The sequence below is a fragment of the Prionailurus viverrinus genome, chromosome E1 (genome assembly GCF_022837055.1).
Source record: "Prionailurus viverrinus isolate Anna chromosome E1, UM_Priviv_1.0, whole genome shotgun sequence".
NCBI classification, from domain to species: domain Eukaryota; kingdom Metazoa; phylum Chordata; class Mammalia; order Carnivora; family Felidae; genus Prionailurus; species Prionailurus viverrinus.
Genome location: NC_062574.1, coordinates 49,305,744 through 49,331,728, shown reverse-complemented (window position 1 = coordinate 49,331,728; position 25,985 = coordinate 49,305,744). Strand labels below are relative to the sequence as shown.

At 51.6% G+C, this 25,985-nt stretch overlaps 1 protein-coding gene across 6 annotated transcripts in view; it reads right to left on the bottom strand.

Annotated features, from left to right (window-relative positions):
• The window catches only part of TNRC6C (trinucleotide repeat containing adaptor 6C), a 99,092-nt gene that overhangs the window by 33,034 nt on the left and 40,073 nt on the right, over positions 1-25,985 (bottom strand). For all 6 annotated transcript variants that reach the window (XR_007147004.1, XM_047833661.1, XM_047833659.1 and 3 more), the window contains 5 exons: positions 21,432-24,041; positions 9,694-9,909; positions 7,807-7,973; positions 4,416-4,496; positions 3,029-3,086 (listed from right to left, as the gene is read on the bottom strand). Coding sequence is in view for 5 of the 6 variants with exons in the window: in XM_047833659.1 (XP_047689615.1) it covers positions 3,029-3,086; positions 4,416-4,496; positions 7,807-7,973; positions 9,694-9,909; positions 21,432-24,041 (3,132 nt within the window). In the remaining variant the exon portion in view is untranslated. The remainder of the gene's footprint in view (positions 1-3,028; positions 3,087-4,415; positions 4,497-7,806; positions 7,974-9,693; positions 9,910-21,431; positions 24,042-25,985) is intronic.

Sequence of the window (25,985 nt, the reverse complement as noted above, 5' to 3'; positions counted from 1 at the left end):
CTCTTCCACTTCTGATTTCATTTCTTTGAGTCTTTCTTTCCTTTTTAGGTCTGGCTGAAGGTTTATCAATTGTGTTTTTCTTTTTGACGAATCAGCTGTTAGTTTCACAGATCCTTTCTAGTGTTTTTCTAGTCTCTATTTTATTTATTTCTGCTCTGATCCTTATTATTTCCTTCCTTCTGCTAACTTTGGGCTTAATGTGTTCTCTTGCGAGTTTTGAGGTGTAAAGTTAGGTTGTTTCTCTTACCTCTTTTTAAATTCTCAGCATCTGTGTTTAACTGCTATACGCTTTCCTCTCACAACTGCCTTTGCTGCCTCCCACCACATTTGACATGTTTTCATTGTCACTTGTTTCGGGATAATTTCTCACTTTCCTTTCAACTTCTTCTTTGACCCAGTGGTTGTTTAGAAGTGTGTTTAGTTTCCACATGTTTATGGATCTTCTCAGTTTCCTCATGTTGAGGAAGATGGTTGGTAGGACTTCTAACTTCTTAAAACTAAGAATAGTTTGGGGGCACCTGGGTGGCTCAGTTAAGCGTCTGACTCTTGACTTCGGCTCAGGTCATGATCTCATGCTTGTGAGAACGTGTCCCACATTGGGCTCCACACTCAGTGTGGGGCCTGCTTGAGTCATTCTCTCTCTCTCCTCCCCCTCTGTCCTTCCCCTGTTTATGCTCTATCAAAAAGATGAAAAAAAGAAAAAGAAAAAAAGAAAAAAGAAAAAAACCCCAAACAACCCCTAAGATAGTTTTGTGGCCTATCAGATCTATCCTGGAGAATGTTCCCTGTGTGCTTGAAAAATGTGTATATTCTGCTGCTGCTGGATGGAATGTTCTGTGTATATCTTTGAGGTCCATTTGCTCTGAAGTATGGTTCAATTCCATTTTTCCTTATTGATTTCTAGTCTGGAAGATCTATCCATGGTTAACAGTGGGGTATCTGAAATCTTCCATAAAATTACTATATTATTTCTCCTTTATGATCTGTTATGAATTACTTAATGTAGTTTGGTGGTCAGGTGTTGAGAATGGATATATTTATAATTTGCTTACATCTTCTTGACGTATTAACCCCTTTGTCAGCATATAATGATCTTCTTGGACTCTTGTCACCCTTTTTGGCTTCACATCTATTTTGTCTGATATTGAGTATGGCTATGCTCGCCTTCTTTCCGTTTCTGTTTGCTTGGAATATCATTTTCCATGCTTTCAATGTGAGCCTGTGTGTGTCTTAGAGCTGCAATGAGTCTCCGGTGGGTAGCACAGACTTGGGTCTTGTGGCCTTGTTTACTTTAAACATTTTTAATAAAAAAAATTTTTTTTAATGTTTATTTTTGAGAGAGAGAGATAGAGACAGACAGACAGAGAGAGAGTGGGGGAGGGGGGGGAGAGGGGCAGAGAGAGAGGGAGACACAGAACCCAAAGCAGGCTCCAGGCTCTGAGCTTGAACCCACGAACCGTGAGATCATGACCTGAGCCGAAGTCGGACGCTCAACCGACTGAGCCACCCAGGCACCTTGGGTCTTCTGACTTTCATCCATCCAGCAGTTCTGTGCCTTTAGGTTGGTGAGTTCAGTCCCATTAAGAGAGATTACGGACATGTGAGCACGGACTAGCACCCTTTTATCTTTTGCCTTCTGGTTATTCTGTCTCTCTACTGTTTTTCCTTCTGTCTCTGTCTACCTTCATACGTCGACGGCCTTCCATTTTCTCAGTCTCCCCCTTTTTGTGGTTTGTGTGTCTGCGCTAGATTTTTGCTTCACGGTTACCACGAGGTTTACATTAAACATTGATGGAATAGTCCCTTTTCTGCTGAGAACAATTTCTCTTCATTGGCTTATAAAAGTTCCACCCGTTTGCTCTCCCCCTTTTATATTTTTGATGTCACAAATGATCTCTTTTTAAAGGTGCTATGAGGGGCGCCTGGGTGGCTCAGTCGGTTAAGCGTCCGACTTCAGCCCGGGTCACGATCTCGCGGTCTGTGAGTTCCAGCCCCGCATCAGGCTCTGGGCTGATGGCTCAGAGCCCGGAGCCTGCTTCCGATTCTGTGTCTCCTTCTCTCTCTGCCCCTCCCCCGTTCATGCTCTGCCTCTCTCTGTCTCAAGAATAAATAAACGTTAAAAAATAAAAAATAATAAAATAAAATAAAGGTGCTATGATTTTGTTCCCAAGTTGTAATAGCCGTAAGTTATGTTTAATTCTCTTTTTCTTTGCCCTTTATGAGTTAAGAGTTTAATACACCATTCTAGGCGTGCCCGGGTGGCTCAGTTGGATGAGCGTCCAACTCTTGATTTCAGCTCAGGTTGTGATCTCATCGTTCATGAGATCGAGCCCCGCTTCGAGCTCTGTGCTGAGTGTGAAGGCTGCTTGGGTTTCTCTCTCCCTCTCTCTCTGCCCCTCCCCCACTTGTGTGCACACGCTCCCTCTCTCAAAAAAAGGAAACGTTCAAAAGAGTTTAATATACCATCCTAAAACACAGCTACAGTATTCCGATTCTATTTATCACCTTTAGTTGTTACTATTTTTACAGCAGCTCCACAATGAGGGCTGCTCGTCCCTCGAGGTAAATCTCATCTGTCACCACTAAGTGCTCCACCGGCACAGAGATGTCTCTGTGGGCCCCCGAGCAAGCCCGTTCTGGGGCCAGGTGCGAAGAACACGCTCAGTCAGTGTCGCATGAAGTCTGGCCTGTGGTCCCAGTGTCTTTCTCTACGAACGCTGCGATGACCTCCCCTCAAAATAGATGGGAAAAACTCATCTCTTGGCTGAAGTACAGAGAAAAATGAAACAAGCGAACGTGCCTCGACGTGGGCTCTGGCCATCCGTCCCCAGGGTCCACCAGCCTGCAGAGACTTGCTGTGTGGTTACCACGCTTCACACGCTTGCTCTTTGGCTGAAGCTTGGTCCTGTCTACCCAGCACAAATTGAAACCATTAACCCAAGACTATGATAAAACGCTTCTGGAAATCCAAACTCCACAAACTGGCACCTTTTAAGAAAGTATGCGTTAAGGGCATCAGAGTACTCACTCATGGCCTGGTCAAGATTCATATTGTTGCTCCTCAAGGCCTCTTCAGCTGGTTCTCTCTGTGTGGGAAAACAGAACTTTAATGAAGATTACGCTTCGACGGTAACAAAAAGCTAGTAGAGAATTCGATCACTATTAGCTTAGAGAAGTGATTATGGCTGACGTAACGTTACTAGGTTTTGGACCCGGAAACACTGCCCTTCGTTGGCGAGGCTAGACACAAACGTCTTCTAAGGAAAGGCACTTCGAGTAAGAACACGCGCCGGGTTGACTTTTAGAGAACCCGCATCTAACACTTTAAAAACAAAACGTGCGGGGTCCGTGGAATCTTGTCGTGGACTCTACACCACAGTGAGTAGCAACGGTTCGGCAAGGATGAACTCCCTGCCAGAACGACTTTGGGAACGTCCCGGCAGCCAGTCAGAGCACAGAGCTCCACTCTCCACTGCGCGGACCCTGGGCCCTGCTGTTGACCACTTGCCACCAAGCAATGTACAAAAGACCAAAACAAAACAAGCAGACGCACGTTGATAACCATTCACGTTCCTACGAACGGAACAGATGCGTGTCAGCGTGTGCGAGCACCACGGTGGAAATGGGGACTCCCGGGCAGGCCTCCGGTGTCCCGCCCGCGCTCTCATGCGGGAAGGGGCTGGGCCACCCCCGGGTCTGCACCCTGACCAGTGACAGAGGGCGTGTGCCCGACGCGAGGCATGTCGTTTCTGGACCGGGCCGTTCTGGACCCATTCTCTTCAGGGACATCCACAGAAATCAAAGACACATGTTCACTTGAGTAAGGATCTGGAAAGAAGACCTTTGAAGGGAAGACCGAACAGACCCAGGGGATATCCCTCGGTAGCTGAACTCCTGCGTTAGGATCTCAGGAACGGGATGCCTCATGGCACATTTTCAGGGGGACACCGTACAATCTGAACTCTCCCTGCCCGTGACCCGAGACTCGGGCACTCAATAGGACTGGTTAGGACTCTTTTTTCTGGACCCGCGCTTTGGTACTTGATCCCAAGTTTTCTCTTGTGGTCTCTGTCAATCCACCGCATAAACTGACAAAAATTCACTTTTAATTATAATTTAAAAGAAGATGCGGAGCTGCAGAGGCCAAAGAAAGGAACGACCACGCGGCCCGTTTCATTCCAGAAGGCTCGCACACCCTACTTGACGGAATGGTGTGGATGCTCGCTCTGGCTGAAAGCCACGGTCCCTAGACAGAAGCACTCGGGTAAAAGGAGAATTCACGAGTTAGGCTGCATGAACACTCTCCTCCCTCAAAAGTCTTGCTTGTTACGTGTGACAACCGCGGGCAGGACACAATCAGGGCCACGCATGGCAGCACACGCGGAGGGAAGCGGTAAAAATAAGACACCAGTCACCGGGAAGCCCATGTCCGTGAGTTGTTTGATCAGCCGGTTCATGATCCAGGCCTCGTCCTGCTTGCCAGACGTTTTCATGCCCTAGGACAAAGCGTGGGTCACGGGTTAATACGTTTCTTCTAGACACGGGAGCGGCCTAAACTTCACGGTGATTTCAAGTTAGAGAATCTTTCTGTATTAACGCCGAGCGATGCTGTGCTCCAGAGTCCCTGACTGCTTCGTGGCTAGTACTACGGAATGCTTTAAAAGGGTGCGTGTGCAAGTCGGCGTACGTGTGTAATTTATGGACTTTAAAAAAGCAAGATAATTATTTTTCTTCCCCAGAGAATTAATTTAGTTCATCACAAATGTGTGCCACTTCCATTATCAAATAATCCTAAGCGTTCCTTTGAACACGGCCCTATGCTAATACTATGTGAAGTTTACTAAAAATTACATGTTTTCTGCCCTTTTATAAGCTTTACTGTCAAAGATGACAAAATGCAGGGGGTTCATTCCAACAGAATGAAAAGGCAACAAGATGAAAGGAACAAAAAGCCTGTTAATTTTATTGACTATTCACTGCTTGCAGCCCTTGGGGTAGAGAAGACATAAATGGCAAACGTCAGCGAGGGAGAAGATGAAGAGAAAAGGAGAGGCGATCACAAAAAGCAAGCTAGGGCAGCAGAGGAGGGGAGCACAGGGGAGTGGAGGAGGGGAGTGGAGGAGAGGAGCACAGGGCAGCGGGGGAGGGGAGAAGGGGAACACAGGGCATTGGAGGAGGGGAGCACAGGGCAGCAGAGGAGGGGAGCACAGGGCAGTGGAGGAGGGGAGGGGAGCGCAGGGCAGCACAGGAGGGGATGGGAGCAAAGGGCAGCGAGGGAGGGGAGAAGGGGAGCCACAGGGCAGCGGAGGAGAGGAGGGGAGTGCAGGGCAGAGGAGGAGGGGAGCATGGGGCAGCCCACAAGGGCTGGGCGAGGATGTTAAGTTTTCTCAGTGACGTCCCTCCTCTTCCAACAACTACAAAGGTTCTAACCATGTGTTCACACAGGGGAAAGAACAGCCTCCTCTAAAATCACTCCTCACAGCGCTTGTCACAATGGAGCCTGCCGTTAACTACAGAACGGGGTCTACGTGGCGATATTAAACCAACCAACGGGCGCTCTCTCCTCGAGGAAGTGCCTATTTGGAGGCGCCTGGAATCCCTGCCGGGGCCAGAGGTGCCAAGATTGCACAGTGTTTTAATTTACCAATTTCGTATTCCCGGTGCCGTCATTAACTGGGTTATTTGCCAGCCCAGTCGAAAAAAGACTCCTCGTCTGATGTCTGTAATCACCTCCACTCCTGATGACGCGAGCCCTGATTCTAGTTTCTGGGTTCTGCTACTGCTAATTAAATGCTCTGCTGAATTCATTTTTCTGAACAGGTAACACCTCGTAGGGTTCGGATGGAGAAAAAGGGTGTGCACACAAAAGCGCCGCCTTCTTCCTACCTCCCCTTCCGTCCGCTCAGCTCCCGCTCTCTCTTCGCACGCGCAGGTGTGCGCACGCACGCTTTCGCCCCCGGCCCCGCAAAGGTGTGCACCACACGCTTTTCTGTCCCTTGCCTTCTCATTTGACAGCCTACTTTGGTGGTCTTTTCGGATGAATATAGGTAGACTCCCTTTATAAAAATCTGTTCAGCTTTCCCTGGTACGGATGTGGGGTGACTCGGTCACCCCATTAACGTACATTTAAACCATCGCTTTTTTCCCTACAAAAACGCGACAGGAGAAGACGGTGTACGGGTGCCACCTGCTACGCCCGTGACAGGCAGAAGCACCACATCCCGGCGCTGGCCCATCTGTAACCGTGGCAGATGACGCCAAACCGCCCTCCGCGGGGGCCCCGCCGACTTAAGTCCCGCCGGTGACGTGGGAGAGGGCTGCTTTTCTCACAGCTTTGCGGACAGAACCCGCTTACTCAACGCTGGGGGTTTTGCTGGTCTGAGAGATGAAAAGTGGCATCTCCCAGTGTTGTTTTAACTTGAACTCTTTCCGCAGGGCAGGCTGAAGGTCCCTTCGTGTGTTGAAGAGCTGTCAGTGTTTGTTTTCTAGGGAGCATCTATTTATATTCTTTGCTCATTTTTCTAGGGAGCAATCTACTTATCGATTAAAAAAGCCTTTCTTTATGTATATATCAGGGAGATCAGCCCTCTGCACGACAGGATACAAATATGTTTTTCCAGCTTGTCTTTTGATTTTATGGTATTTTCTGGCGTGCACTTTTTAAAAAAAATGTTTACTTATTTTTGAGAGGGGGAGGGCAGAGACAGAGGGAGACACAGAATCCAAAGCAGGCTCCAGGCTCCGAGCTGTCAGCACAGAGCCCGAAGCGGGGCTTAAACCCATGGACTGCGAGGCCACGACCTGAGCTGAAGTCAGACACTTAACCGACTGAGCTCCCCCCGCCACGCACCCCTGTCATGCACGGTTTTACTGAAGTCTGTAAATCTTTCAGGACTGCAAGTTTTGTCAATTTGATGATTTTTAGATTTTTCTCATAGTTAGAAAGGCCGCTCACTCCTGCTCTAAGATTGTTTTTAAAATTCTTTCACATTTTTATATTTGTATTTATCATATTTAAATTTGTGATCTACTTGGAATTTATCTCGGTGCTTATACGAGTTATGGATCTCACTTAAATGTTTTTCAAATGGCTGCCATTTACTGCAAAACCACTTAAAGATGTACCTCAGGAGTCTTCACACTTAATGGTGGTACCAGGACCAATCCCATTACTCTGTTTTATTTTTGAGGGAGAGAGACAGAGCGCAAGTGTGGCAGGGGCAGAGAGGGAGGGAGACACAGAATCCGAAGCAGGTTTGAGGCTCCGAGCTGTCAACACAGCCCTATGTGGGGCTCGATTCCACAAACCCTGAGATCATGACCTGAGCCGAAGTCGGACGCTTAACCGACTGAGCCACCCAGGCGCCCCAAGACCGAGGATTCTAAAGAAATTCTGTTGATATGTTGATTGTACTTATCAATATTTACCGTAGGAGAAATGGAAAAAACCACTTATTAATTTGTTTAAAAATTACAACAACAAACCCATCATCAGTTAACATCCACAACACTGTTTTAGTGGAAAATCGTCCTTTCTGAAACACGAAACCCTTTAGAGTGAAGAGTGGCACTGTCATAAGCACCTGCATGTCTCTACCGTCCGGCTTCTTAGAAGCAGCTGGATTCTCACGTCCGTCTCTGCCTTTACTCTGCTGTGACAGCAGTGCTGGGCAGCATCCGGATCCCCAGAGGGCCCCAGAGAACTCCCGATCTACCCGTCACCGTTACCTGGAAACCCCCTCTACCCTGAATGTAGTTCTAAGTGCCGGTGGTTTTAGCGTTTCTTTTCTTTAGGGCTGCACGCACCTTTGGGAGTCCTTTTTTGGGGGCGTTCCCCCAGGAGGCGCAGGAGGACGCGCTTTCTTGGGAAGCAGCACTGTTCCACATGCCCCCTTCTTCGTCTTCCCACTGACTGGCACCGAGGTTCATGTCGTCCCCACCACTGCCCCAGCCTTCTTGCATAGATTTCGAAGCTAGAAGGAGAGCACACGTGAACTTCACAAACTCACCCTTCCTCAGGGAGGCGGTGCTGCATTATAGCGCCATTTAGGGGGAGGTGGGACGAGGGGGTGCCCTGGGAGCTGCCTCTTTACCTCTTCATTTCCCAAGACCGAAGAATTGAATTTCTTGCGGGAGTTACAGAATACACACGCAGATGTGTACGTATTGTTTTCTCCAAACTCCAGCTGTCTGTAGTCTGTGCTGTTACCCACTCCCCTAACCGGCTACAGGTCATTTTGAAGCACGGGCTTCCTAACAACAGATCCTGGGGGCCACGGGGGAGGGTGGCACTGTCTGCATAGCAGGTAGCTGGTAATATGCAGAGTCCCGGAAATACCACTGTCCGCCACACGGTTTTTGAACCCGCAGCGGAAGGTGGGCCAGTGCCCCTCTCACGTGACCAGACCCGAGTCACCTGGGGATCACGAGAAACGCACAGGTCTGCGGTTGGGCCTGACGGTCTATGTTTTGGACACGCTCCCAGAGTAACAGGGTGGAGCCAGTTGAGGCCGTAGGTGGATGGGGCCTTGAGCTGACTACTGAGTTTGGATTTCAGGATGTTATTTCTTCTACTTTTTTTTAAGATAGAGTGATTTCTGGTACAAAAGTTAGCCCAAATTTTCACTTCCAGGGAGAAGGCGGCCAAAGATTAAGTGATGATACAGTTAGCGGGAGTCTGTAAGACCATGAGGACAGGACGCTTTTTCAAGGTAGACACGTGTACGATGGCGCCTCCGAGGACAAACTGTAAGAGCAAACATACTGCCTCGGGACGGCAGGTGAATCTAAGGACCTCCCTGTCTTTTAGGTTTGCAACAACAAGGCATAGGAATGGAATAATCCAGCAGAATGGTGGATATGGGGAGCACACTGTCCAGCGTTAGCTAAGTAACACACACAAAACTCATGTAAAATATGGTAGTAAAAATACAAAAATAAGGTTGCATTTTAAGATCCGACAGGTTTAACGACGGCCAAAGAAAACATGAAGCTCTCGCAGCCATCTGAACGACGGATCTTAATACCGGACCTAACTCACACGCTTAGGTCCACGCTAACGTCACATGCATCGTGCCGCAAAATCCCCACGCGTCACAGAATTCCACTCGGTAAACGTGATCTGGACGTGTGTGAGAACGCGCATGGTGCACGTAGGCTTCTTACACTTTCAGATGACGTAAGGAAAGCGCGGCCTAATTTTTCTTATCTTCCAAAGAAAAAAAAGAGAACGCGTAAGCCTGGAGCCCCAACGCAGAACGGCGCTCCCAAGAGAGAAGAAGGCAGAAGGGTCTGAGTGCCGTGAAGTCACGTCGGGCTTAAACCCACTCTCAGAAAGGAGAGACGGCGTGCTTCACCTCGTCCTCGTCCTCGTCGCTCAGTGAGCTAGTGAGCTAGCACTGTTGAAGACGGCAGGCACGGGGGGCCCTGCTGCCGTGTAGACGCCACTGACGGCATCCCGCAGCCCTGCGCCAGGGTGTGGATTCTGGTCGTTAATTTTCTAACAAAGGAGCGCACGGGCTTCTGTTAAGAGCTCCTCTGTGTCCGTGTACCAGGCGCGGCAAATAGACGTTAGTTTTAAAGCATAAACAAAATGAGGAAGGTGTCCTAAAACATTAATTCTTAAAATCCAATGAAAAGTATCCCTCTAACTAAAATATCCTGACCCATTTCTAAAGTGCCAGTCGGACTCACCTGGTTTGCACAGGGCCGGGGCGGCAGTGGGGGCGCCGGCTCTCCCGAAGGTCACGGGCGGCTCCGCGGGCTGGTCCCCCCATCCGCTGCCACTGCTGGGCGGCTTGCCCCACGCTGCGGTGCCGTTGTCAACCAGGGCAGAGGGGGAGGACGGCTCTCCCCAAGAGCTCTCAGCCTTCGAATGGACGTTAGGCATCTCTCCCCAGCCCGATGAGACTGCAAAGGGCACCGCCCGAGAGAGAACGAGATTATTCATGTGATAAAAGTGAAACAGGGAAGAAGTAGAAAAGGTAGTTTCAAGTTCAAAATCATTTCGAGACGCTCTATCTTTAGGACGGCTGCCAGGGGAGAGTGGAGAGGAGGCAGTATCTCATCTAATCAGATTTGCTTCGCTTTTTAAAATCACAGTGTTTCCACTCCCGCCCCCACGTGCTTAGAATCGAGAGTCCCTTACACATTAAAGACCACTGACCTCGGCATCTGCAGCATAACAGCGTTCAAAAGAATTGTTAAGAAACTGATGTTTAAGAAGTAGCTTTTTCACTTCCAGTATTACAGGTAGCAGCCGAGAAGAAATTGTACGTCACACGTCACGTTATTCTCTTCGAAAACAAACTTACAAGTTGCAAATATGTCTTCACTCTTGCTGGTCTTTAAGACCCACCCTCAAAGACACAGATGTGGGCCGAGAAATGAGGCGACGGCAGGTGAAACGTGCAGAGAAAGTAACGGGGGAAAATCCGCACGGCGCCCGGCAGCACCTGGGCGCGCTGGGAGGTCTTCCCTCCCCCGCGTGCCCAGTGCTGTGAGCATCAGGCTGGCACCCTGTGGGCGTGCCACGGAGGAAACGGGGTCCTTACTGAGTCCTGAGGGTCGCGGCACTGCTCTCTACAGGTACAGAAGGCGTCGCGGGGCCAGAAGGATCTCCCTACTCTCTTCATGCTTCAGTAAGGTAAACATCTTACTTTATTTTATTTTTTAAAGTTTATTCATTTATTTTGAGAGAGAGAGAGAGAGCGTGTGTGTGCGTGTATGTGTCTGTGTGTGCGCAAGTCGGGGAGGGGAGCAGAGAGAGAGAGGGGCAGAGAGAGAATTTCAAGCAGGCTCCTCTGCTGTCAGCGCAGAGCCAGACGCGGGGCTCGATCCCGCGAACTGAGATCGTGACCTGAGCCGAGATCAAGAGTTGGGCGCTTAACCGACTGAGCCGCTCAGGTACCCCGGGAGAAACATTTCACGTCACACACGTAAACTGTGTTTTTCCAACTCAACCCGTACTTCGTTCTGCCTCTGCCTGTAAAGCTTCCTTGACGCTCCCGATCGCCAGTCCTGGCAGCTCACATCAGCTGAAGTTCCGTATGGACACGGTTTCTCAGCGATGGAAATGCGGACATTTTAAATACTATCTAAAGAACAGGAGGCATGCCATACAAACAGTTAACTGTAAATTTTAGGTTATTTGGTGGCAAGTGGATATTATCAATTCTGAAATGTATTTATTTTCTGACTAAAGACAGTATGGAATGAGCTCCCTTGATGCTCTTTATTCTAATAAGATGCTGTAATATTGATTAATGACAAAAGGCCGTGCAACCTATGAATCATTTTAAATTACAAGCTCCATGCTGAGCAATATATTATGTAAATTATTGCCAATAACAGGGAAGTTAGCCCTAATCAGTTATTGTCAGCAACTGCTAACCACACTATTCCCTATAATTACACAGAAAACAATCACGTATATTGGGGAAAGTAGTTTTATAAATTGAAGGGACAAAATTAAATCAGGAAAATTAACATAGCTGACAAAAATTATGGATGTTTTAGGAAGATAAAATAATTTCGGTGTTGCTAAAGGGCAATCAGCTGTAAAAACACTGATTTATTGTGGGTAATTAAATAACAAACTCATTTAAAATTTGTCACCCTTATACTTCCATCTCTTTGAAAGGCACTATGACAAATTACTTAAGGAAGTCAAAATGAAGAATAAATATGAAGACTATGTTAATTATAGTTAATCGATTTTTACCAAGAATTTTCAATTCCTGTTAAAGCGGTGCAAAGGTCTACAGAGCATTTCTGTACACAAGGCTAACGGTCTATAAGCAGCACGTTTCAAAATCCTACAAATGGAAGAATGGCTATTTACCCTCGAATCAAGAGAACAAGATTTCCTTTTTTTTTTTTTTTTTTTTTTTTTTAAGTGGTCAAACAAGAAAGGACTTTATTTCAGCGATGCCAACACTAGGAAGACAGCGGACTAGTTCTCAAAGACCGTCTCCCCAGCAATATTTCCATCTCGAGTTGATCCCTGGCAAGAATACAATCGGCTCACAGTGCCGAACGAACACGTACATCGTAACGGGTGCACCACGGATGCTCGAGAGGCCCTGGAAAAAAGAGGTGCTACAACCTTAAGGCACACTGGCAGTCTGTGATGCAAAGCAAACGTGTTCAGTAGACAGAAAAGAATTCTAAGCACATACTATGAAAATAATCTCCACTGTTCAGTGCCTACTGCTGCAGTGAATTCTGGTACGCTTTTTGTTAATAATTTCATAGAGGTTCTTTTGTACAGATGGGCTTAATGAGGCAGAATAAATTTCTACTTTACATTCGAAACACTGATACTAGATTTTTCAAAATGGCCCTTCAAATGCTACTGCTTTTTTTTTTTTTTTTTTTTTAACGTTTATTTATTTTTGGGACAGAGAGAGACAGAGCATGAACAGGGGAGGGGCAGGGAGAGAGGGAGACACAGAATCCGAAGCAGGCTCCGGGCTCCGAGCCGTCAGCACAGAGCCCGACGCGGGGCTCGAACTCACAGACCGCGAGATCTTGACCTGAGCCGAAGTCGGACGCTTAAGCGAGTGAGCCACCCAGGCGCCCCGAAATGCTAGTGCTTTTGACAGAACATTTCTGTACTGTGGGGGTCACGAATTATCCCCCTTCTTCAACTGAACACCTACAGTATTGGGACTGAAAGAACAGTAACAATGAAATGCCACTGGAGTATGTCGTTTTCATTCAACTTTACATGCACAGTCTTCATCAGAACGGAGAAAACAAAGTGCCCGTGTGGTACACACACAGCAGACTGGTAGAAAACGAACACAAAGCAGTCATCAGGCCGGGAAACAGAAGAGACACTCCGTCTGACCAGTGACCCTCATCTTACGAGCTCCAGACGGTGAAATCCACAGAGTGCATTCTTTCTTTTGTGAAATAAGAAACCAACTCTAGCTTGTTCCACGGGTGCTACCTCTATAGTAGTTTTGTAAGTAGGACAGGCAGTCCTTATTGGGAAGAAAGGATCAGTTAGAAAATGGCCGATTAGGGGCGCCTGGGTGGCCTGGTCAGTTGAGCGCCTGACTCGCGTTCCGCTCAGGTCGTGCTCCCGGGGTCGTGGGATTGAGCCCCGTGTGGGGCTCCGTGCCAAGCATGGAGCCTGCTTAAGGTTCTCCTTCTCCACCCACCCCCCCCCTCCCTCTGCCCCTCTCCCCGGCTCGTGCACTCTAATAATATATTTTTTTAATTAAAAAAATGGCCAATTATAATTAAATGAAGGAAAGATAAAAGACTGAAATTGCATCGACTGAGCACCTGAGTGCCAGCTATGTGCTTGGCATTTCTAGGTACCGACTTGAATATTAACGAGATGGGATTTTGTTCACACCAGTGGCCATCCTGCGTACCATAAATTTATTACAATGCTTGGTTGGCTACTGGCTTATGGAGGGACAACCAAATAGCTGGTAGCCATGGCAAGAATTAATTTTTCATATTTGAAATCAAGACAGATATTTACATAGTGAAGCTCTCTATACAGGAGTTTTCGCTCAGTCAGATGGTAGAGTCTCCTACTTTTCTGAATGCCTCGTTTCAAGAGCATTCATTTAAAACTTCTCTTCCGGACTCAAGGGACTCTATGTGAGGGTTACAGATAAGGTCCTTTCTCACTGGCCACGTGGCCTCGAGCTGCTCAGAAGAGCTAGATGTTAGAAAGGGGGGACGTTTCTTTAGTTTTCATTTGAGTGCGCTAATAGAGACTTTAAATGCACTCTTTTTCATTGATACGAGGGGGAGCCAAATTGTACTTTTAATGGTCTTATTCATTCCTTTTGAACCGAAGGTACCTCCAGCAAAAACCTGTGTCCGCATCCCCAGGGTGTGCACTGAGAACTGTCCCTCCCACCTCTCCGGCAGGACGCTTCTGATGCCCTGTTTCTCCTTCTGCTCCAGCCCCACTTACCACGCCCCCCCCAAAACACAGGAAAGTGAAGACGCCCCAACCAAACACCCTCCTCCCTGCCCCCCCCTCCCCCCCAATCCCATATCCACACAAAGCAGAATGCTCAGATGACTCCTCTTAGTAACTACCGTGTGGTGCTTAAAACAGAATCACTCTGGCCGGGGCGGTCCTGGCGATCTCTCCCTGAGGTCGCGGTGTGAGAACAGCTGCGCTCCTGGCAGCACCTGCTGATTCTCTCTGCAGGTGACTCTGTGTTTTGGTATCATCTTATACCAAAGGATGATGAAGGGGCGGGGGAGCTGCAGGAAGGACAGCGTTCTCCAGCTTCTGCTCTCTAAGAGACTGGGGGCAACAACACACGCGTCTCGTCAACCTAGGCAGAGGGGTCCTGAATCCAGTTTGTTCCAAGTTTTAGTTTATCGGACGGGTGATAAGCCTCTTCCACGATTAGCTTGCACAATCTCTGCCTTTGGTTATGATTTTGTGCTGGAAAACTAAGTGATAAAACAAACCCACGTAGTATCAGGGGATTAAGTACCCAAGTGCAAAGTGCAGTGGGCCTCTGGCGGAGCCTTCTCCGACCTGCTGGGGGCAGCCACAGTGATTACCCTGGGGCGGGGTGGGGGGGGGGGGTGCCCTGCTGGAATGTCCCGCCAAGGCAGTGGATAGACACGCCTGAGGAGCTGGGGAGAACAGGTATAAAACGGATAAAAAAATCCTGCAATTCGATCAACGTGAGCAGTGCGGTCCCAGTTTACCGATCGGCCTATGGCATTAATATTTCACTTCCATTCATTGCTGGAAAACACAGCCCCAAGCAAGGTTTTACGAGGACGCTATGCTGCTGGTTTAGCTCGGATCCAGTCTACAATGGCCTTCCTATCTGACGCTAAACTAATTCTATGACTAGCGATCTCTCTACTCCCTGACTCCCCGGTTCCTTTCAAAGCGTCGATCTAAAGGTTTGGGCGAAACCTGAAGAGAGTTCACCCTGACATTCTCCCCCAATCTCATTGTTAGATTCAGAGTCTGCAGTGAGGGTTTACTTTACATCAAAAGTTTAATTAACTGATATTCAACGTTCTCCTGTGTCTGCAAATTGAGTTTTAAGTGTCCAGAGCATTTACCTCTAAGTGTATTAATCAGGCCGCGGAGTATTTTTAGGATCCGCGTCCTTCCCTTAGGAACAAAAGTAAACGCTATGCTTGCACGTCCCCACTCTGGGCCACACCTCCAGTGACAGTCAAAGTAACAGACGGGCTCTCCACAGACTCGGTAGCTCTTTGCCGCATTAGGGCACAAGCGAGCAGGTCCTGCACACCTGGCTCACGTTCTCGTGAAGTCACAGGCACGTTAAGGAGCAGGTTCTGCGTCGTGCCGTCTTACACGACCCGACTGCCCCACGGGTCCCTCTCCGGCAGCTTATCATCCCTGATCAAGACAGGCAGGGGGACACTTGTCCAGAGTATTACCACGTTCCATCTCCTGAATGGCTTGAAGCAGATCCAAACAATCCAGTTTATGAAGCTATGTTGCATTTCCTAAATTACCTTCCATTTTCCTCAGGCTCATCAGAAAACAAATTAATATCCGCATAACAAGAATGGGACAAACGTGAGTGTCCTAAGTATAGCATTTCCTTCTGTAAAACCAGACACACACAAATGTAATTGAGGAAACATATCTTGTAGAAGAGGTCAATACTCTCAAGTGATCATGATCAACAACTTAGAACCCAAGCTCTGACACAGGTGCAAGTCTGTGTGAAACCAGCAAGGCCGACGGCAAGCCGCCAAAAACGTGCAAAAGACCAGCTTTATGAAGAGCAGAAAGTTCGTCAGTTAGTCGGGTGCATCAGTTAGTTGCCGGGAGCGCAGAAGCCCGGAAGGTTTACGAAAACCAGTCGGGGCGAGGCTTCGAGCCACAAGGTGACTCACAGCCTGATGGGGGCTATGACCGCTGCTGCCATGAGTGATGTCACAGTCCCCGCCAGGAGGGCCACGGGGCTGGCCTTTGCGTGGACGAATGCAGAGGGCCAAAAGGAAGGGGCGGGCTGTCATCGCTAGGAGGCAGCTGGTGTGACGGGGGGGGGGGGGGGGGGGACTGCTCCTTCTGCAGCCTCAAAGAACAGCTCGGTGCGCCAGGCTGGGAAAGTGACAGGCTTCTACCTCCTGTAACCCCTGAGGGCGACGAGCTCTGCTCTCACTGCACAGAGTGCCTGCTTCAGGCCTGGGACTTGAATCCCTGGGGTGACGTGGGGCAGGAATCATACCTCCGTGTGACAGCTCAGTGGCCCGGATGGAGAGGGACACCGCCGTGAGGGGAGACGTGGGGCAGGACCCCGGCCCACATCACCATCCGCTGAGCTCGGGAGTTTCTGCCCGGAAGACACCGGTCTCACTTTCTGTCCGTCTCCGTCAGGAGGCCAAACACAGCCCTCACCGCCCCCACACTCTTGCTGCGGCCCCGCGATCGCTCACGTGCGTCAGGCCTGACACCTGCAGGGGACACCAGGGAGGCGGAAAACCACTACTATGGTTGCATGGAGCGCATTTCCCTTCCCTCCACTCGGTGATATTAGGTGCAATTTGTTAAAGAAAAATCACCGGTAAATATTTTTCACATAGAAGAGAACGATTTGGGCGAGAGCGTCTTTATCGGGGGTAGAGGTCTCATTCTCTGTCTACCACAACACCCGGGAAGAGTAGATCCTAAGGGGAACATACCAGAGAGGAAAAAAATCACTAACGCAGCACGGTTGCAACGTCTGTGGGGCCGTTTCGGACGCAGGCTCGCAGAACGGCAGAGGGCGAGGCGGACACCGCACACCGGGACGTCGCCGCGCGCGCGCGCGTGTGCCCTCAGTCGGCCACTTTCCACCTGTACATTGAGGCCCGGGGCCGCGAGGTTCCAGGAGAGGGGGTGCGCAGGTGCACCGCGCGTCAGGAACCCCCGGCCCAGGGGCACGCTGCGGCGGGAGCTTTTTCCAGAAGACCCTGAGCAGAGCGAGGGGGCGCAAACACAGACACTCAAACCGTGACCTGGGAGGAGTGGCACTGGGGTGAGGATTCCCAGAAGAAGTCTTAGGCGGGCGGGACAGGACAGTTGTGTCACGCAACGCCACACGTGGGGCTCGAGCTCACAACCCTGGGACCAAGAGTCACATGGTCTACGGACTGAGCTATTTTTAACCATGACAGCTATTTTTAACCATCAATTCTTCTCAGCGCAAACATCCCCTGGGGCGCTAATCACACCACAGTCCCGGTGACGTAGCTCATCACCTCTGCCCCCAGACCGCACCACGTCTCTACGTCTGTATCCTTCCGTTTCTGGCTTCAATTCTCTTGCTTCCCACTTCTCCTCATTCCTTCAAGTTCTTTACATGACATTTTAAAGTGCTTAGAAATGTTAGTTATAACCTGGTAAAAAACAGGAGTCCCGAACCCCAGCGCCCCAGGGAACCAGCCGGTTCACGCACACAGGCCCCCCCGCGCAAAGCGCCCGTGACCTCTCAGCGGGGAGGCCTGAGAGGCGGGGGGGTGGGGGGGGGGTGGGAAGCGACGAGGCTCACAGGCTTCCAGGCAGCCGCTCTAGCTGACCGCTGCCGTCCGAGTCCAACGTGTCAGAGCTTCCGGGATTTCAAGAGGCCGGAGATCTGGAATTTTATATAAAACGTTTTCGTTATAAGTGCTGATTCATACGAAAACGTGGGCCGCTGAAGGCACCTCTGTGGACGTGTTGCAGTCCGCAGCCCACCGGGTTTCTGACCTTTGGTTCGGGGAACGGAGGCGTGTGTGCAGGCAGAGGCTACAAGAGCCTTGAGCTCCAGAGAGGATTCCCCATACGGCGGCCCAGAGCAGACTGAATCGCCAAGGAATCTCAGGAGGCTGCGGAGGCCACGTCCGGCGGGTGGACCGGCGCAGGGAGGGGTCTGGAGGGCAGCGAACTGAACTGAACTGAACTGACCGCACAAGGGGAGACAGCCCTCCTTCCGCTCTAGCTGCTGGATGCTTACAGCGAAGACCCAACAGCTAGTCACGTGCTCGGCGGCCCTGCCCGAGGTGACGATCTCTGCCCCCCTCGCCCCTGCCCGGCTTCTTCCTCCGCACCGCCGACACCCTGCACAGTCGCTGGCTCACCCGCGAGCCTCGGCCCTCCTTCCCGGATCACACCGCCACCAGGGCCGGGGTTCCGCCTGTTCTGTTCCCTGCTGTCCCCCAAAGCAGAGCGCAAGCCGGCGCACAGTGGGTCCTGACGAACACACGCTGAGTAAATGAACGTCCATCTACTGTGAAACCGACCTCTGGGTCCCAAACGCTGTCCAGCAGCCCTCTGGGGACCCCTGCTGAGCCCTCTGCTCCGTCTCCTACGTGGGCGAATGCGACCCTCGCCTCTGCTCCTGCCCGCCCCATCTGCACTTGAGGCCGGGGTCCTTGACACCCTCAGAGAAAAAGAATCCCGGGAGGCATCTGTCGCCCTCTGGCCACAGACACTCGGGCCTCCTCCCGGCTGGATGCAGGGAGCCCCTCCCTTTGCATTTACTCTCCCTCTCTACTGGCTCCTTTCTGTCAGTCTTCAAACAACAAGCTGAGTTCTACCGTCTTAAACAAAACCTCGGCTCCCGACCCTGCCCTCGACTCCTGCCGCTCTCCCCCCGCTGTGCCTGCCGGCCAAGCTGTGGCTGGGACCGGCTTCCACAACCAGCCTCTGCCACATCTCCACGGGACAGATGTCTCCCGCCGTGCTCCTGGGTGAGTCAGCGAGGGACATGCCTACCGGCCCGCTTGCCAGAGCTCCGAACCCCCGGTGCTCACCTTTCCTCTTTGTTCCCACACCTGGTTTCCAAGCCCGGTTGCCACCTCTGTCTCCATGGTGCTTTCCAGCCACCGTCCCAACCCAGGCCACCGTCACCATCAAGACCCTGGCTGAGCTTGGCTCTTCCTCTCCTGCTTTGCTTCCCACTGATTTTTGTAGTTGGGACGATTCTACAAAGAGGTCTGATCATTCAATCTGTGAAGCTTCTCACCGGCCTCTCAGAAACCCCTGGGTACGACCTGGCTCCTTCAGGGGCCTGAAAAGCCCGGCCCAATCTTGCCTTGGCCCCTCTCCAGCTCTTCTCTGCAAGGCCTGCCACCCCACCCCTTGCCCCAACCCCAGATCCCTGTGAACTTCTTTCTGCTCCTCCCACACGCCGCCTCTTCTCCGGCGTGGACCTTCTCAAGCGCTCGCCCCTCCATCCGAAACACTCCTCTGCGCTGCTACCCAGCGTCTGCTCAGCCCCGACCCCTCGTGGTCCGAACCCTGGTCGGATGCCATCCTACGTGCCATACTTTGCTGGCCCTGACTATCGGGCACCATGCTAAAGCGGTCCACGTGGAGGTTCAAAGAGGACAGAGCTCCTGTCTTCCACGCCGTTACGTGCCTGGCACGCCAGAGTGTTCAACGATGTATCTCCAGTGAGTGTAGGTCAAATAAAGGGATAAAGGCACCAGTTCCAGAAGCATTCGTGCAGATGGGTGTGAGAGCGTGGTACCAGGCGGTGGGGGTGCACCAACGATTCTCCCTTCGCTTCTGTTTCAATGATGTTGGGTGGTCAGAGCGATCTTTTTTAAACCCACATCTCTGCACAGGACAGAGTCAACAGCCACTCAGCATCCATTCTCCTGCCTTCTATGAGGCTCACAGTTCAAACACGTCACCTTCCAGACTCCCTTGTGTTGGATTTTGGATGCAAATTCTGTTCCACATATAAGGTGACCGACTGAGTGACCGTGAAGAAAGGACTCTATCTTTAGTGTTGTCTTTATGGCACGTTTACGAAAATTTACGGATTCCAGTAGAAAACTGGAAGGAATCACTGATACGCCGATTACAGAATCAGGAAACAATAAGATCTCAACAGGCTAGGGGACTGGAATCCAACGTTTACTGGGTGCAAAGTTCTACGCTTGGGACCAAGGGGCCAAGTGCACAAGGAACAGTCCTGAGCAAGGAAGGGCTTCGTAGCAGTCGTAACGAAAAGAGGTACTTCAGACTTTAAGCTGAATTTAAGGAAAACAGTGTGACGCGGCTCCAAAAGGCTAAAGGAAACTTAGAGCGCATCACAAGGAGTAGGATTCTGAAGAGGGAAGGAGGTTACAGCCTCACCCGATTCTGCGCTCGCTCGTTAGAGCCACACGCGTAAACCCACGACATCAGTTCTGGGCACAAAGACCCTCCTCGGCAGCTGACCAAACAAAAAGGAGTTAAAACCATGACCCTGAGGAGGAGCTCTAAGGAGCCAGGAAGACGTCCCGGAAAACGGGTAGACGGAACAGGACTATGTGCCACACTGCCGCTCGAAATTCTGCGACATGGGACAAGAGGGCCTGCCGTGCTCTGGGTAGTCCCCAAGGACGGCACTATGCGAGCAATTACAGAAGCCAGAGGGAGGCTGGTGACGGCACCGCCTGAGGAGACATGACAGCCAGAGCAGCAGGCGAGAAGGGCACTGGGCGGGAGGGGGCCTCCCCGGTACCGTGGGGGGGGCCCTGACGCAGAGGCTTCTAGCTGTGTGGGGAGCGTGCAGGAGGGGGGGGGGCCTGACTTGGGACTGTACTCTCCTTCTGGTTCTTCTGTACCTGGGGACTCTGTGATTCGGGGGGCCCGGTTAGGGGCCACTGCTTAGGCAGGCTCCACGCCCGGGGCAGTAAGGCTGTGTGCCACGCACCGACGTCCCAGCTAGAAAGCGGGGCCGCTGCCCGCTCCCGTCACAAAGCCCGGCTGGATCTTATCTGGATCCCATGCGGTGAGTACTGTGTGTTCATCCTGTCACAATTCCCGCTCCCTGGGGGGAAGATTCTGGTCTGGGCCTTCTTCCTGCCTGCCAGTGTCCAGCAGAGTGCCTTGTGCAAAGCAGGAACTCAAAACCCAAGGTTTAGTCTAATTTTAGGATTTTTCTTCCGACTGGAATCACAACGTGCCTCGTATTGTATAACACCACTCCCGCTACACGCACGATTCCATCTCAGCGCAACCACGCATCAGGAACGCCCGCGGAGCTCTAAAGCTACCAGCGAACGGGCTTCCCGCAGACCCACGTCGCCAGAGACGCTGGTGACTGGTCCCCCGGCCCCCAGGCACTTCTAACCAAGGCCGGGCTGGAGGACCACTGGCTCATCCCGTAAGGAAACGAAGACCGTCGCAAGGAAACAACAGCTGACACAACGGTCCCCGGTGTTTTCCCGAACGGGGGGTATTTCTTCTTTACTCTCCTTAACACTGGACCTGCCGAACCTCTCTGTCTCTCTCGGGTAGAAAGCTATCAGAGAATCCTACTTTATTTATTCTCCGGGGATAATATTTAAGTACGATGCTACAAGGCGAAGGGCACTTAAATCAACGTCCTCTGCTACCTCAAAACGCCACGGGGATACGTACACACCCGTGCTAGGAACAAGCGACCTCGCGTAAGTTCGAGAGTCACCTAAAGGGCCCGCCATACCTGGACCGAGCAGCGGCGATCGACTCAGCTGGGCGCCGGCCTGGTGTGACGGCGGCGTCTCGACCACGTCCGTGCTGCTGCTCGTGGTGGTGGTGGTGGTGGTGGCGGTGGCCGTGGTACTGCTCTGCATGCCCGGGTTGTTTCTATCCCACATGTTTACAGTTTTATTATTGTAGTTGCTCGGGTCGCCCCAAGCTGAGGTACCATCATCGATTTCCATTTTGCGTCGAATGGATGGCGGAGAAGGCTCCTCCCAGCCCGTGGCCTCACTGTTGTCCTTCTGTTTGACAGGGACCGGACCCCCGATCCACCCGGTTCCCGTCTGCTTAACGGAAGCGGCTCCTCCCCAGTTACTCACATTGCCGTCTTGGGGTTTGCCCGCCCAGTTCTGCTGGGGGCCAGGTTTTAAAGACTCTCCCCAGTTTGTCCCTGGATTCACCTTTGCGTTTGTGCCATTACCCCAGCCGCTGGTCCCAGACCTGGTAGCGTCGTTCCAACCAGACCCTGACCGATTACTGTCGGCATCCCATCCAGAGCCATTTTTTTTCCCGTCCCCCAAGTGTCCGAGGACGGAAGACGAGTCCGCCCAATCTCCCCCTCCAGCGCTCCAGGCCGGATTGGATTTTTGTCCGTCTCCCCAGGTTTGAGATTTGGGCTTCTGGGGCTCCCCCCAGGTGGGCGACTTGTCCTCCTGGTTTCCGGTCCCACTCCAAGCGTGGCCGCTCTTGGCGACAGCAGCAGCAGCAGCATTATTAACAGCAGTAGAGCTTATCGAGTCCCCCCAGACCCCCGGGCCATTTGGCGCTTTGTTGCTGCCGTCCCCCCACCCTGTGCTCGCCGGCGCAGCAGCAGGCGGTGAGCTGACCCACCCGGATACTGCAGAGGTATTTGTACTGCTCACGATGGACCCATCACTCTTCGCCCCTGAGTGTGAAGGCTGAGGAGCCGCACAGCCCCAGGCCTCTGTCCCGTTGTCATTTTTCCTCTCAGACCTAGGGGACTCCTCAAATTCCCAGGCAGTGTTTTGCTTTACGGGCGTCTGTCCCCAACCAGTATTAGACAGGACTCTTGGGTCCAGATCGTTCCTTGGCAATTGGATATGCCCTTGGTCTAGGATCCCTTTCTCTCGCCTCCGGCCTTCTGCTCCTTCCCTCCCGGGGCCCCCTTCGTGGTGACTGCCGGAACTGTCGCTACTTCCTTCGCTTGCCGTGGTTCCAGAAGACGCAGCTTTGGCCCAAGAGTTCACGTGCTCGCCGCCGGGCTGCACGGCAGGATTCTGGCCGCTGACGCTCGGACCGTCCCACCCTGCCGATCCTTTCCCGTTGCCGTCACCGTTGGAATGCTGGTTTGGGGGCTTCCCCCACTCCCCATTCACACCGTTAGAGGCGCTTCGGGTGGGGTGGCCCCAAGCCCCCGAATGGATGTGACCGACGCCGCTGCTGTTGCCGCCGCCCCGTCCCCAGGCGAGGAGCCCGGGGCCGGCAGGAGGGCCCGAGTCCCAGGCGTTACCGCCACTTCCTTCCTTCTGCGCCGCACTGCTGGATCCGTTCTGTTTAGCACTCAACGCCGAGTTCACAGTGTCTCCATTCCCCTGACTGAAGCCAGAGCTGCTGCTTCCCGCGGCAGGGTTACCCGGGGACAGGCCCCACACGGAACCGCCGAGTCCTTCGCCGCCGCTCCCTCCGACTTGAGAAACCGAGGATCCGTTAGCACCAGGAAGGCCTTGCAGGTGGGGTGGGATGATGGCCCCCATGCCGACGGCCATGCCCCAGTTTGGCAGTCCGTTCGTCTGCATTGCATTGACAGGGTTTGGCGAAGAGTTCATGGGGTTAGTGTTATTTGGTCCATCAGTGTTAAGGTTCTGAGGTTGTACGCTGAAAGACACATTCTGAGAAGCGGACGTTTGTGGTTCTGTGCTCTCCGGCGGCAGCAGGCTTCCCCAAGCACCTAAAGTGCCCGGCGGGTTCCCGTTCTGGTTGCCCGCGTTTTGACCTATGGCACTGACCGGACTGCAAATACTGGAAGGGTTGCCTGTCGCCCCAGTTCCTTCGTGTCCGAGTACGGGCCAGGCAGCTGGGTTGGCATTAGGGTTCAGGTTAAGATTAATGCCGGCATTGGAGCTGGAAGCACCCCAGCAATTCTGACTTCTCCCGTCTCCGATCATGCTGTCCATTTGCCCATCCCCGCCGCCGAGGGAGCAGTGAGCTGGGCCCGAGCTGGGGCCCGCGGCTACGCCCCACACTCGGGCCGCGTTCCCGTTCCCGCTGGCGCCCCCTGCTCCCAGGGCACTCTGGTTAGAAGGGCTCTGGACGGGCACCCCGTTGGTGCCATTATTGCCGTTCGTCTTCTTGGTGTGTCCGGTGAAGGCGCCCTGGGCACTCCCCGTAGCCATGCTACTGTTCTCCGAGCCACAGTTGGAGGCAGAGTCAGCGTCCGTAGTGCATTCTGAGGCAGACTCAGTCTCTGTTCCTGCGATGGAAGGCCACGCCTCCTTGTCGGTCCTGTCTGTGATCACTTGGTCCCAGCCGCAGCTGGCTTCGCTTCTGTGCGTGGGCTGCTGTCCCCGGTGGGAACTGTCATAGTGATCTGCCGACCCGCCGTGACTGAGATCTGCAAGAGATGAAACACACGCGGAATTAGATCTTGCTCGCGTGGGTCAGCGGAGCCCCTGTCAACTAGTCTTTGGGAGAGGCCCCTCATCTCCAGCTTCAATTCTGAGCGGCACATGCTAAAACACGACTCAAAGGAAACAGTTATTCGGCGTCATCCTAAGTTCCCATTTGAAAAAGGGCTGACGTTTCTACAATTATATCCGTTCTGGCCACGACAGCACAGCGTCATCCCTCTGGAGGAGCCTCACAGGACGCGTGAGCACGCGGGCGTCTCGGAAGGCGTCCGCAGTAAAGGAAGCTGCATAGCTGAAACGCAGCACGCTGGAAATTTCGGTGGCCGTGGCACACCTAAACCTACTCAGACTTTGGAAATGCCGGGGACGACGTGTCCACACGCGGCCTTGAGTCCGGCCCGTAGTTCTCTTCAAGACCTCCAGCCGGAGCTAGCATAGAGTACAGAGGCTCCACGGCTCATTTAGTAGAAAACGAGTGTAAATATGGTGCGAAACTGCGGAACAGAACTAGTATTTTGGGGGTGGGGGACAGAGGGAGAGAGAGAAGAGGCATCAGAAAATGCTATCTTGTTATCAGGGGTACCAAGGATTAGTTATACTATTAATTTATATGTGTAATGACATTTACACTATTTATCTAGTATGACCAGCAATTATGGCTTATCATTGTTTCCTCTGTGTTAATAACAACAAATAAGAAGTCTCGAAGGCTCTCCAAGGATTCCTTCCACCCTTGTTTTCCATTTCCTTAACTTGCAGCCTTCTCATTGGAGACCCCCAGAATCACTTTATACAGTGTCTTCCTATATTGCATTTATGTCATTTCACTCTGGGTGAAATGCTTTTAAAGAAGAATTTAATGGGGCGCCTGGGTGGCTCAGTCGGTTGAGCGTCCCACTTCAGCTCAGGTCATGATCTCACAGTCCGTGAGTTCGAGCCCCGCGTCGGGCTCTGTGTTGACAGCTCAGAGCCTGGAGCCTGCTTCGGATTCTGTGTCTCCCTCTCTCTCTGCCCCTCCCCTGCTCATGCTCTGTCTCTCTCTGTCTCAAAAATAAATAAAAACATTAAAAAAAATTTAAAAAAAATAAAGAAGCATTTAAAGGTGAAATGCATTTATTTTTTTTCAAAATTACTTTCATTTATTTAAAAAGTTTTTTTTAATGTTTATTTTTGAGAGAGAGAGAGAGAGAGAATGAGCATGCGTGTAAAGTAAGGGCAGAGAGAGAGGGAGACACAGAATCCAAAGCAGGCTCCAGGCTCCGAGCTGTCAGCCCAGAGCCCGATGCGGGGCTGGAACTCACGAATCATGAGACCATGACCTGAGCCGAAGTCGGACGCTTAGCCGACTGAGCCATCCAGGTGCCCCAAGGTGAAATGCTTTTAAAGAATCCACCATTTGGTATCTGCATTTTATTTCCTAGTTATTCAAGTATTTCTTTTTCTTTTTTTTTTTTTTCAACGTTTATTTATTTTTGGGACAGAGAGAGACAGAGCATGAACGGGGGAAGGGCAGAGAGAGAGGGAGACACAGAATCGGAAGCAGGCTCCAGGCTCTGAGCCATCAGCCCAGAGCCTGACGCGGGGCTCGAACCCACGGACCGCGAGATCGTGACCTGGCCGAAGTCGGACGCTTAACCGACTGCGCCACCCAGGCGCCCCGTATTCGAGTATTTCTAACATTGCAATCCAACTTCTACTCCAACGGATTTTCCAGCAGACTGCATTACAAGTATGTATCACTCGGGGCACCTGGGTAGCTCAGTCCGTTAAACATCTGACAGCTCAGAGCTTGGAGCCTGCTTTAGATTCTGTGTCTCCCTCTCTCTCTCTCTGTCCCTGCCCCACTTGTGCTCGCTCTCTCTCAAAAATAAATTAGCATTAAAAAAAAATTGATGTATGTATGTATGTATGTATGTATCACTCAAAAG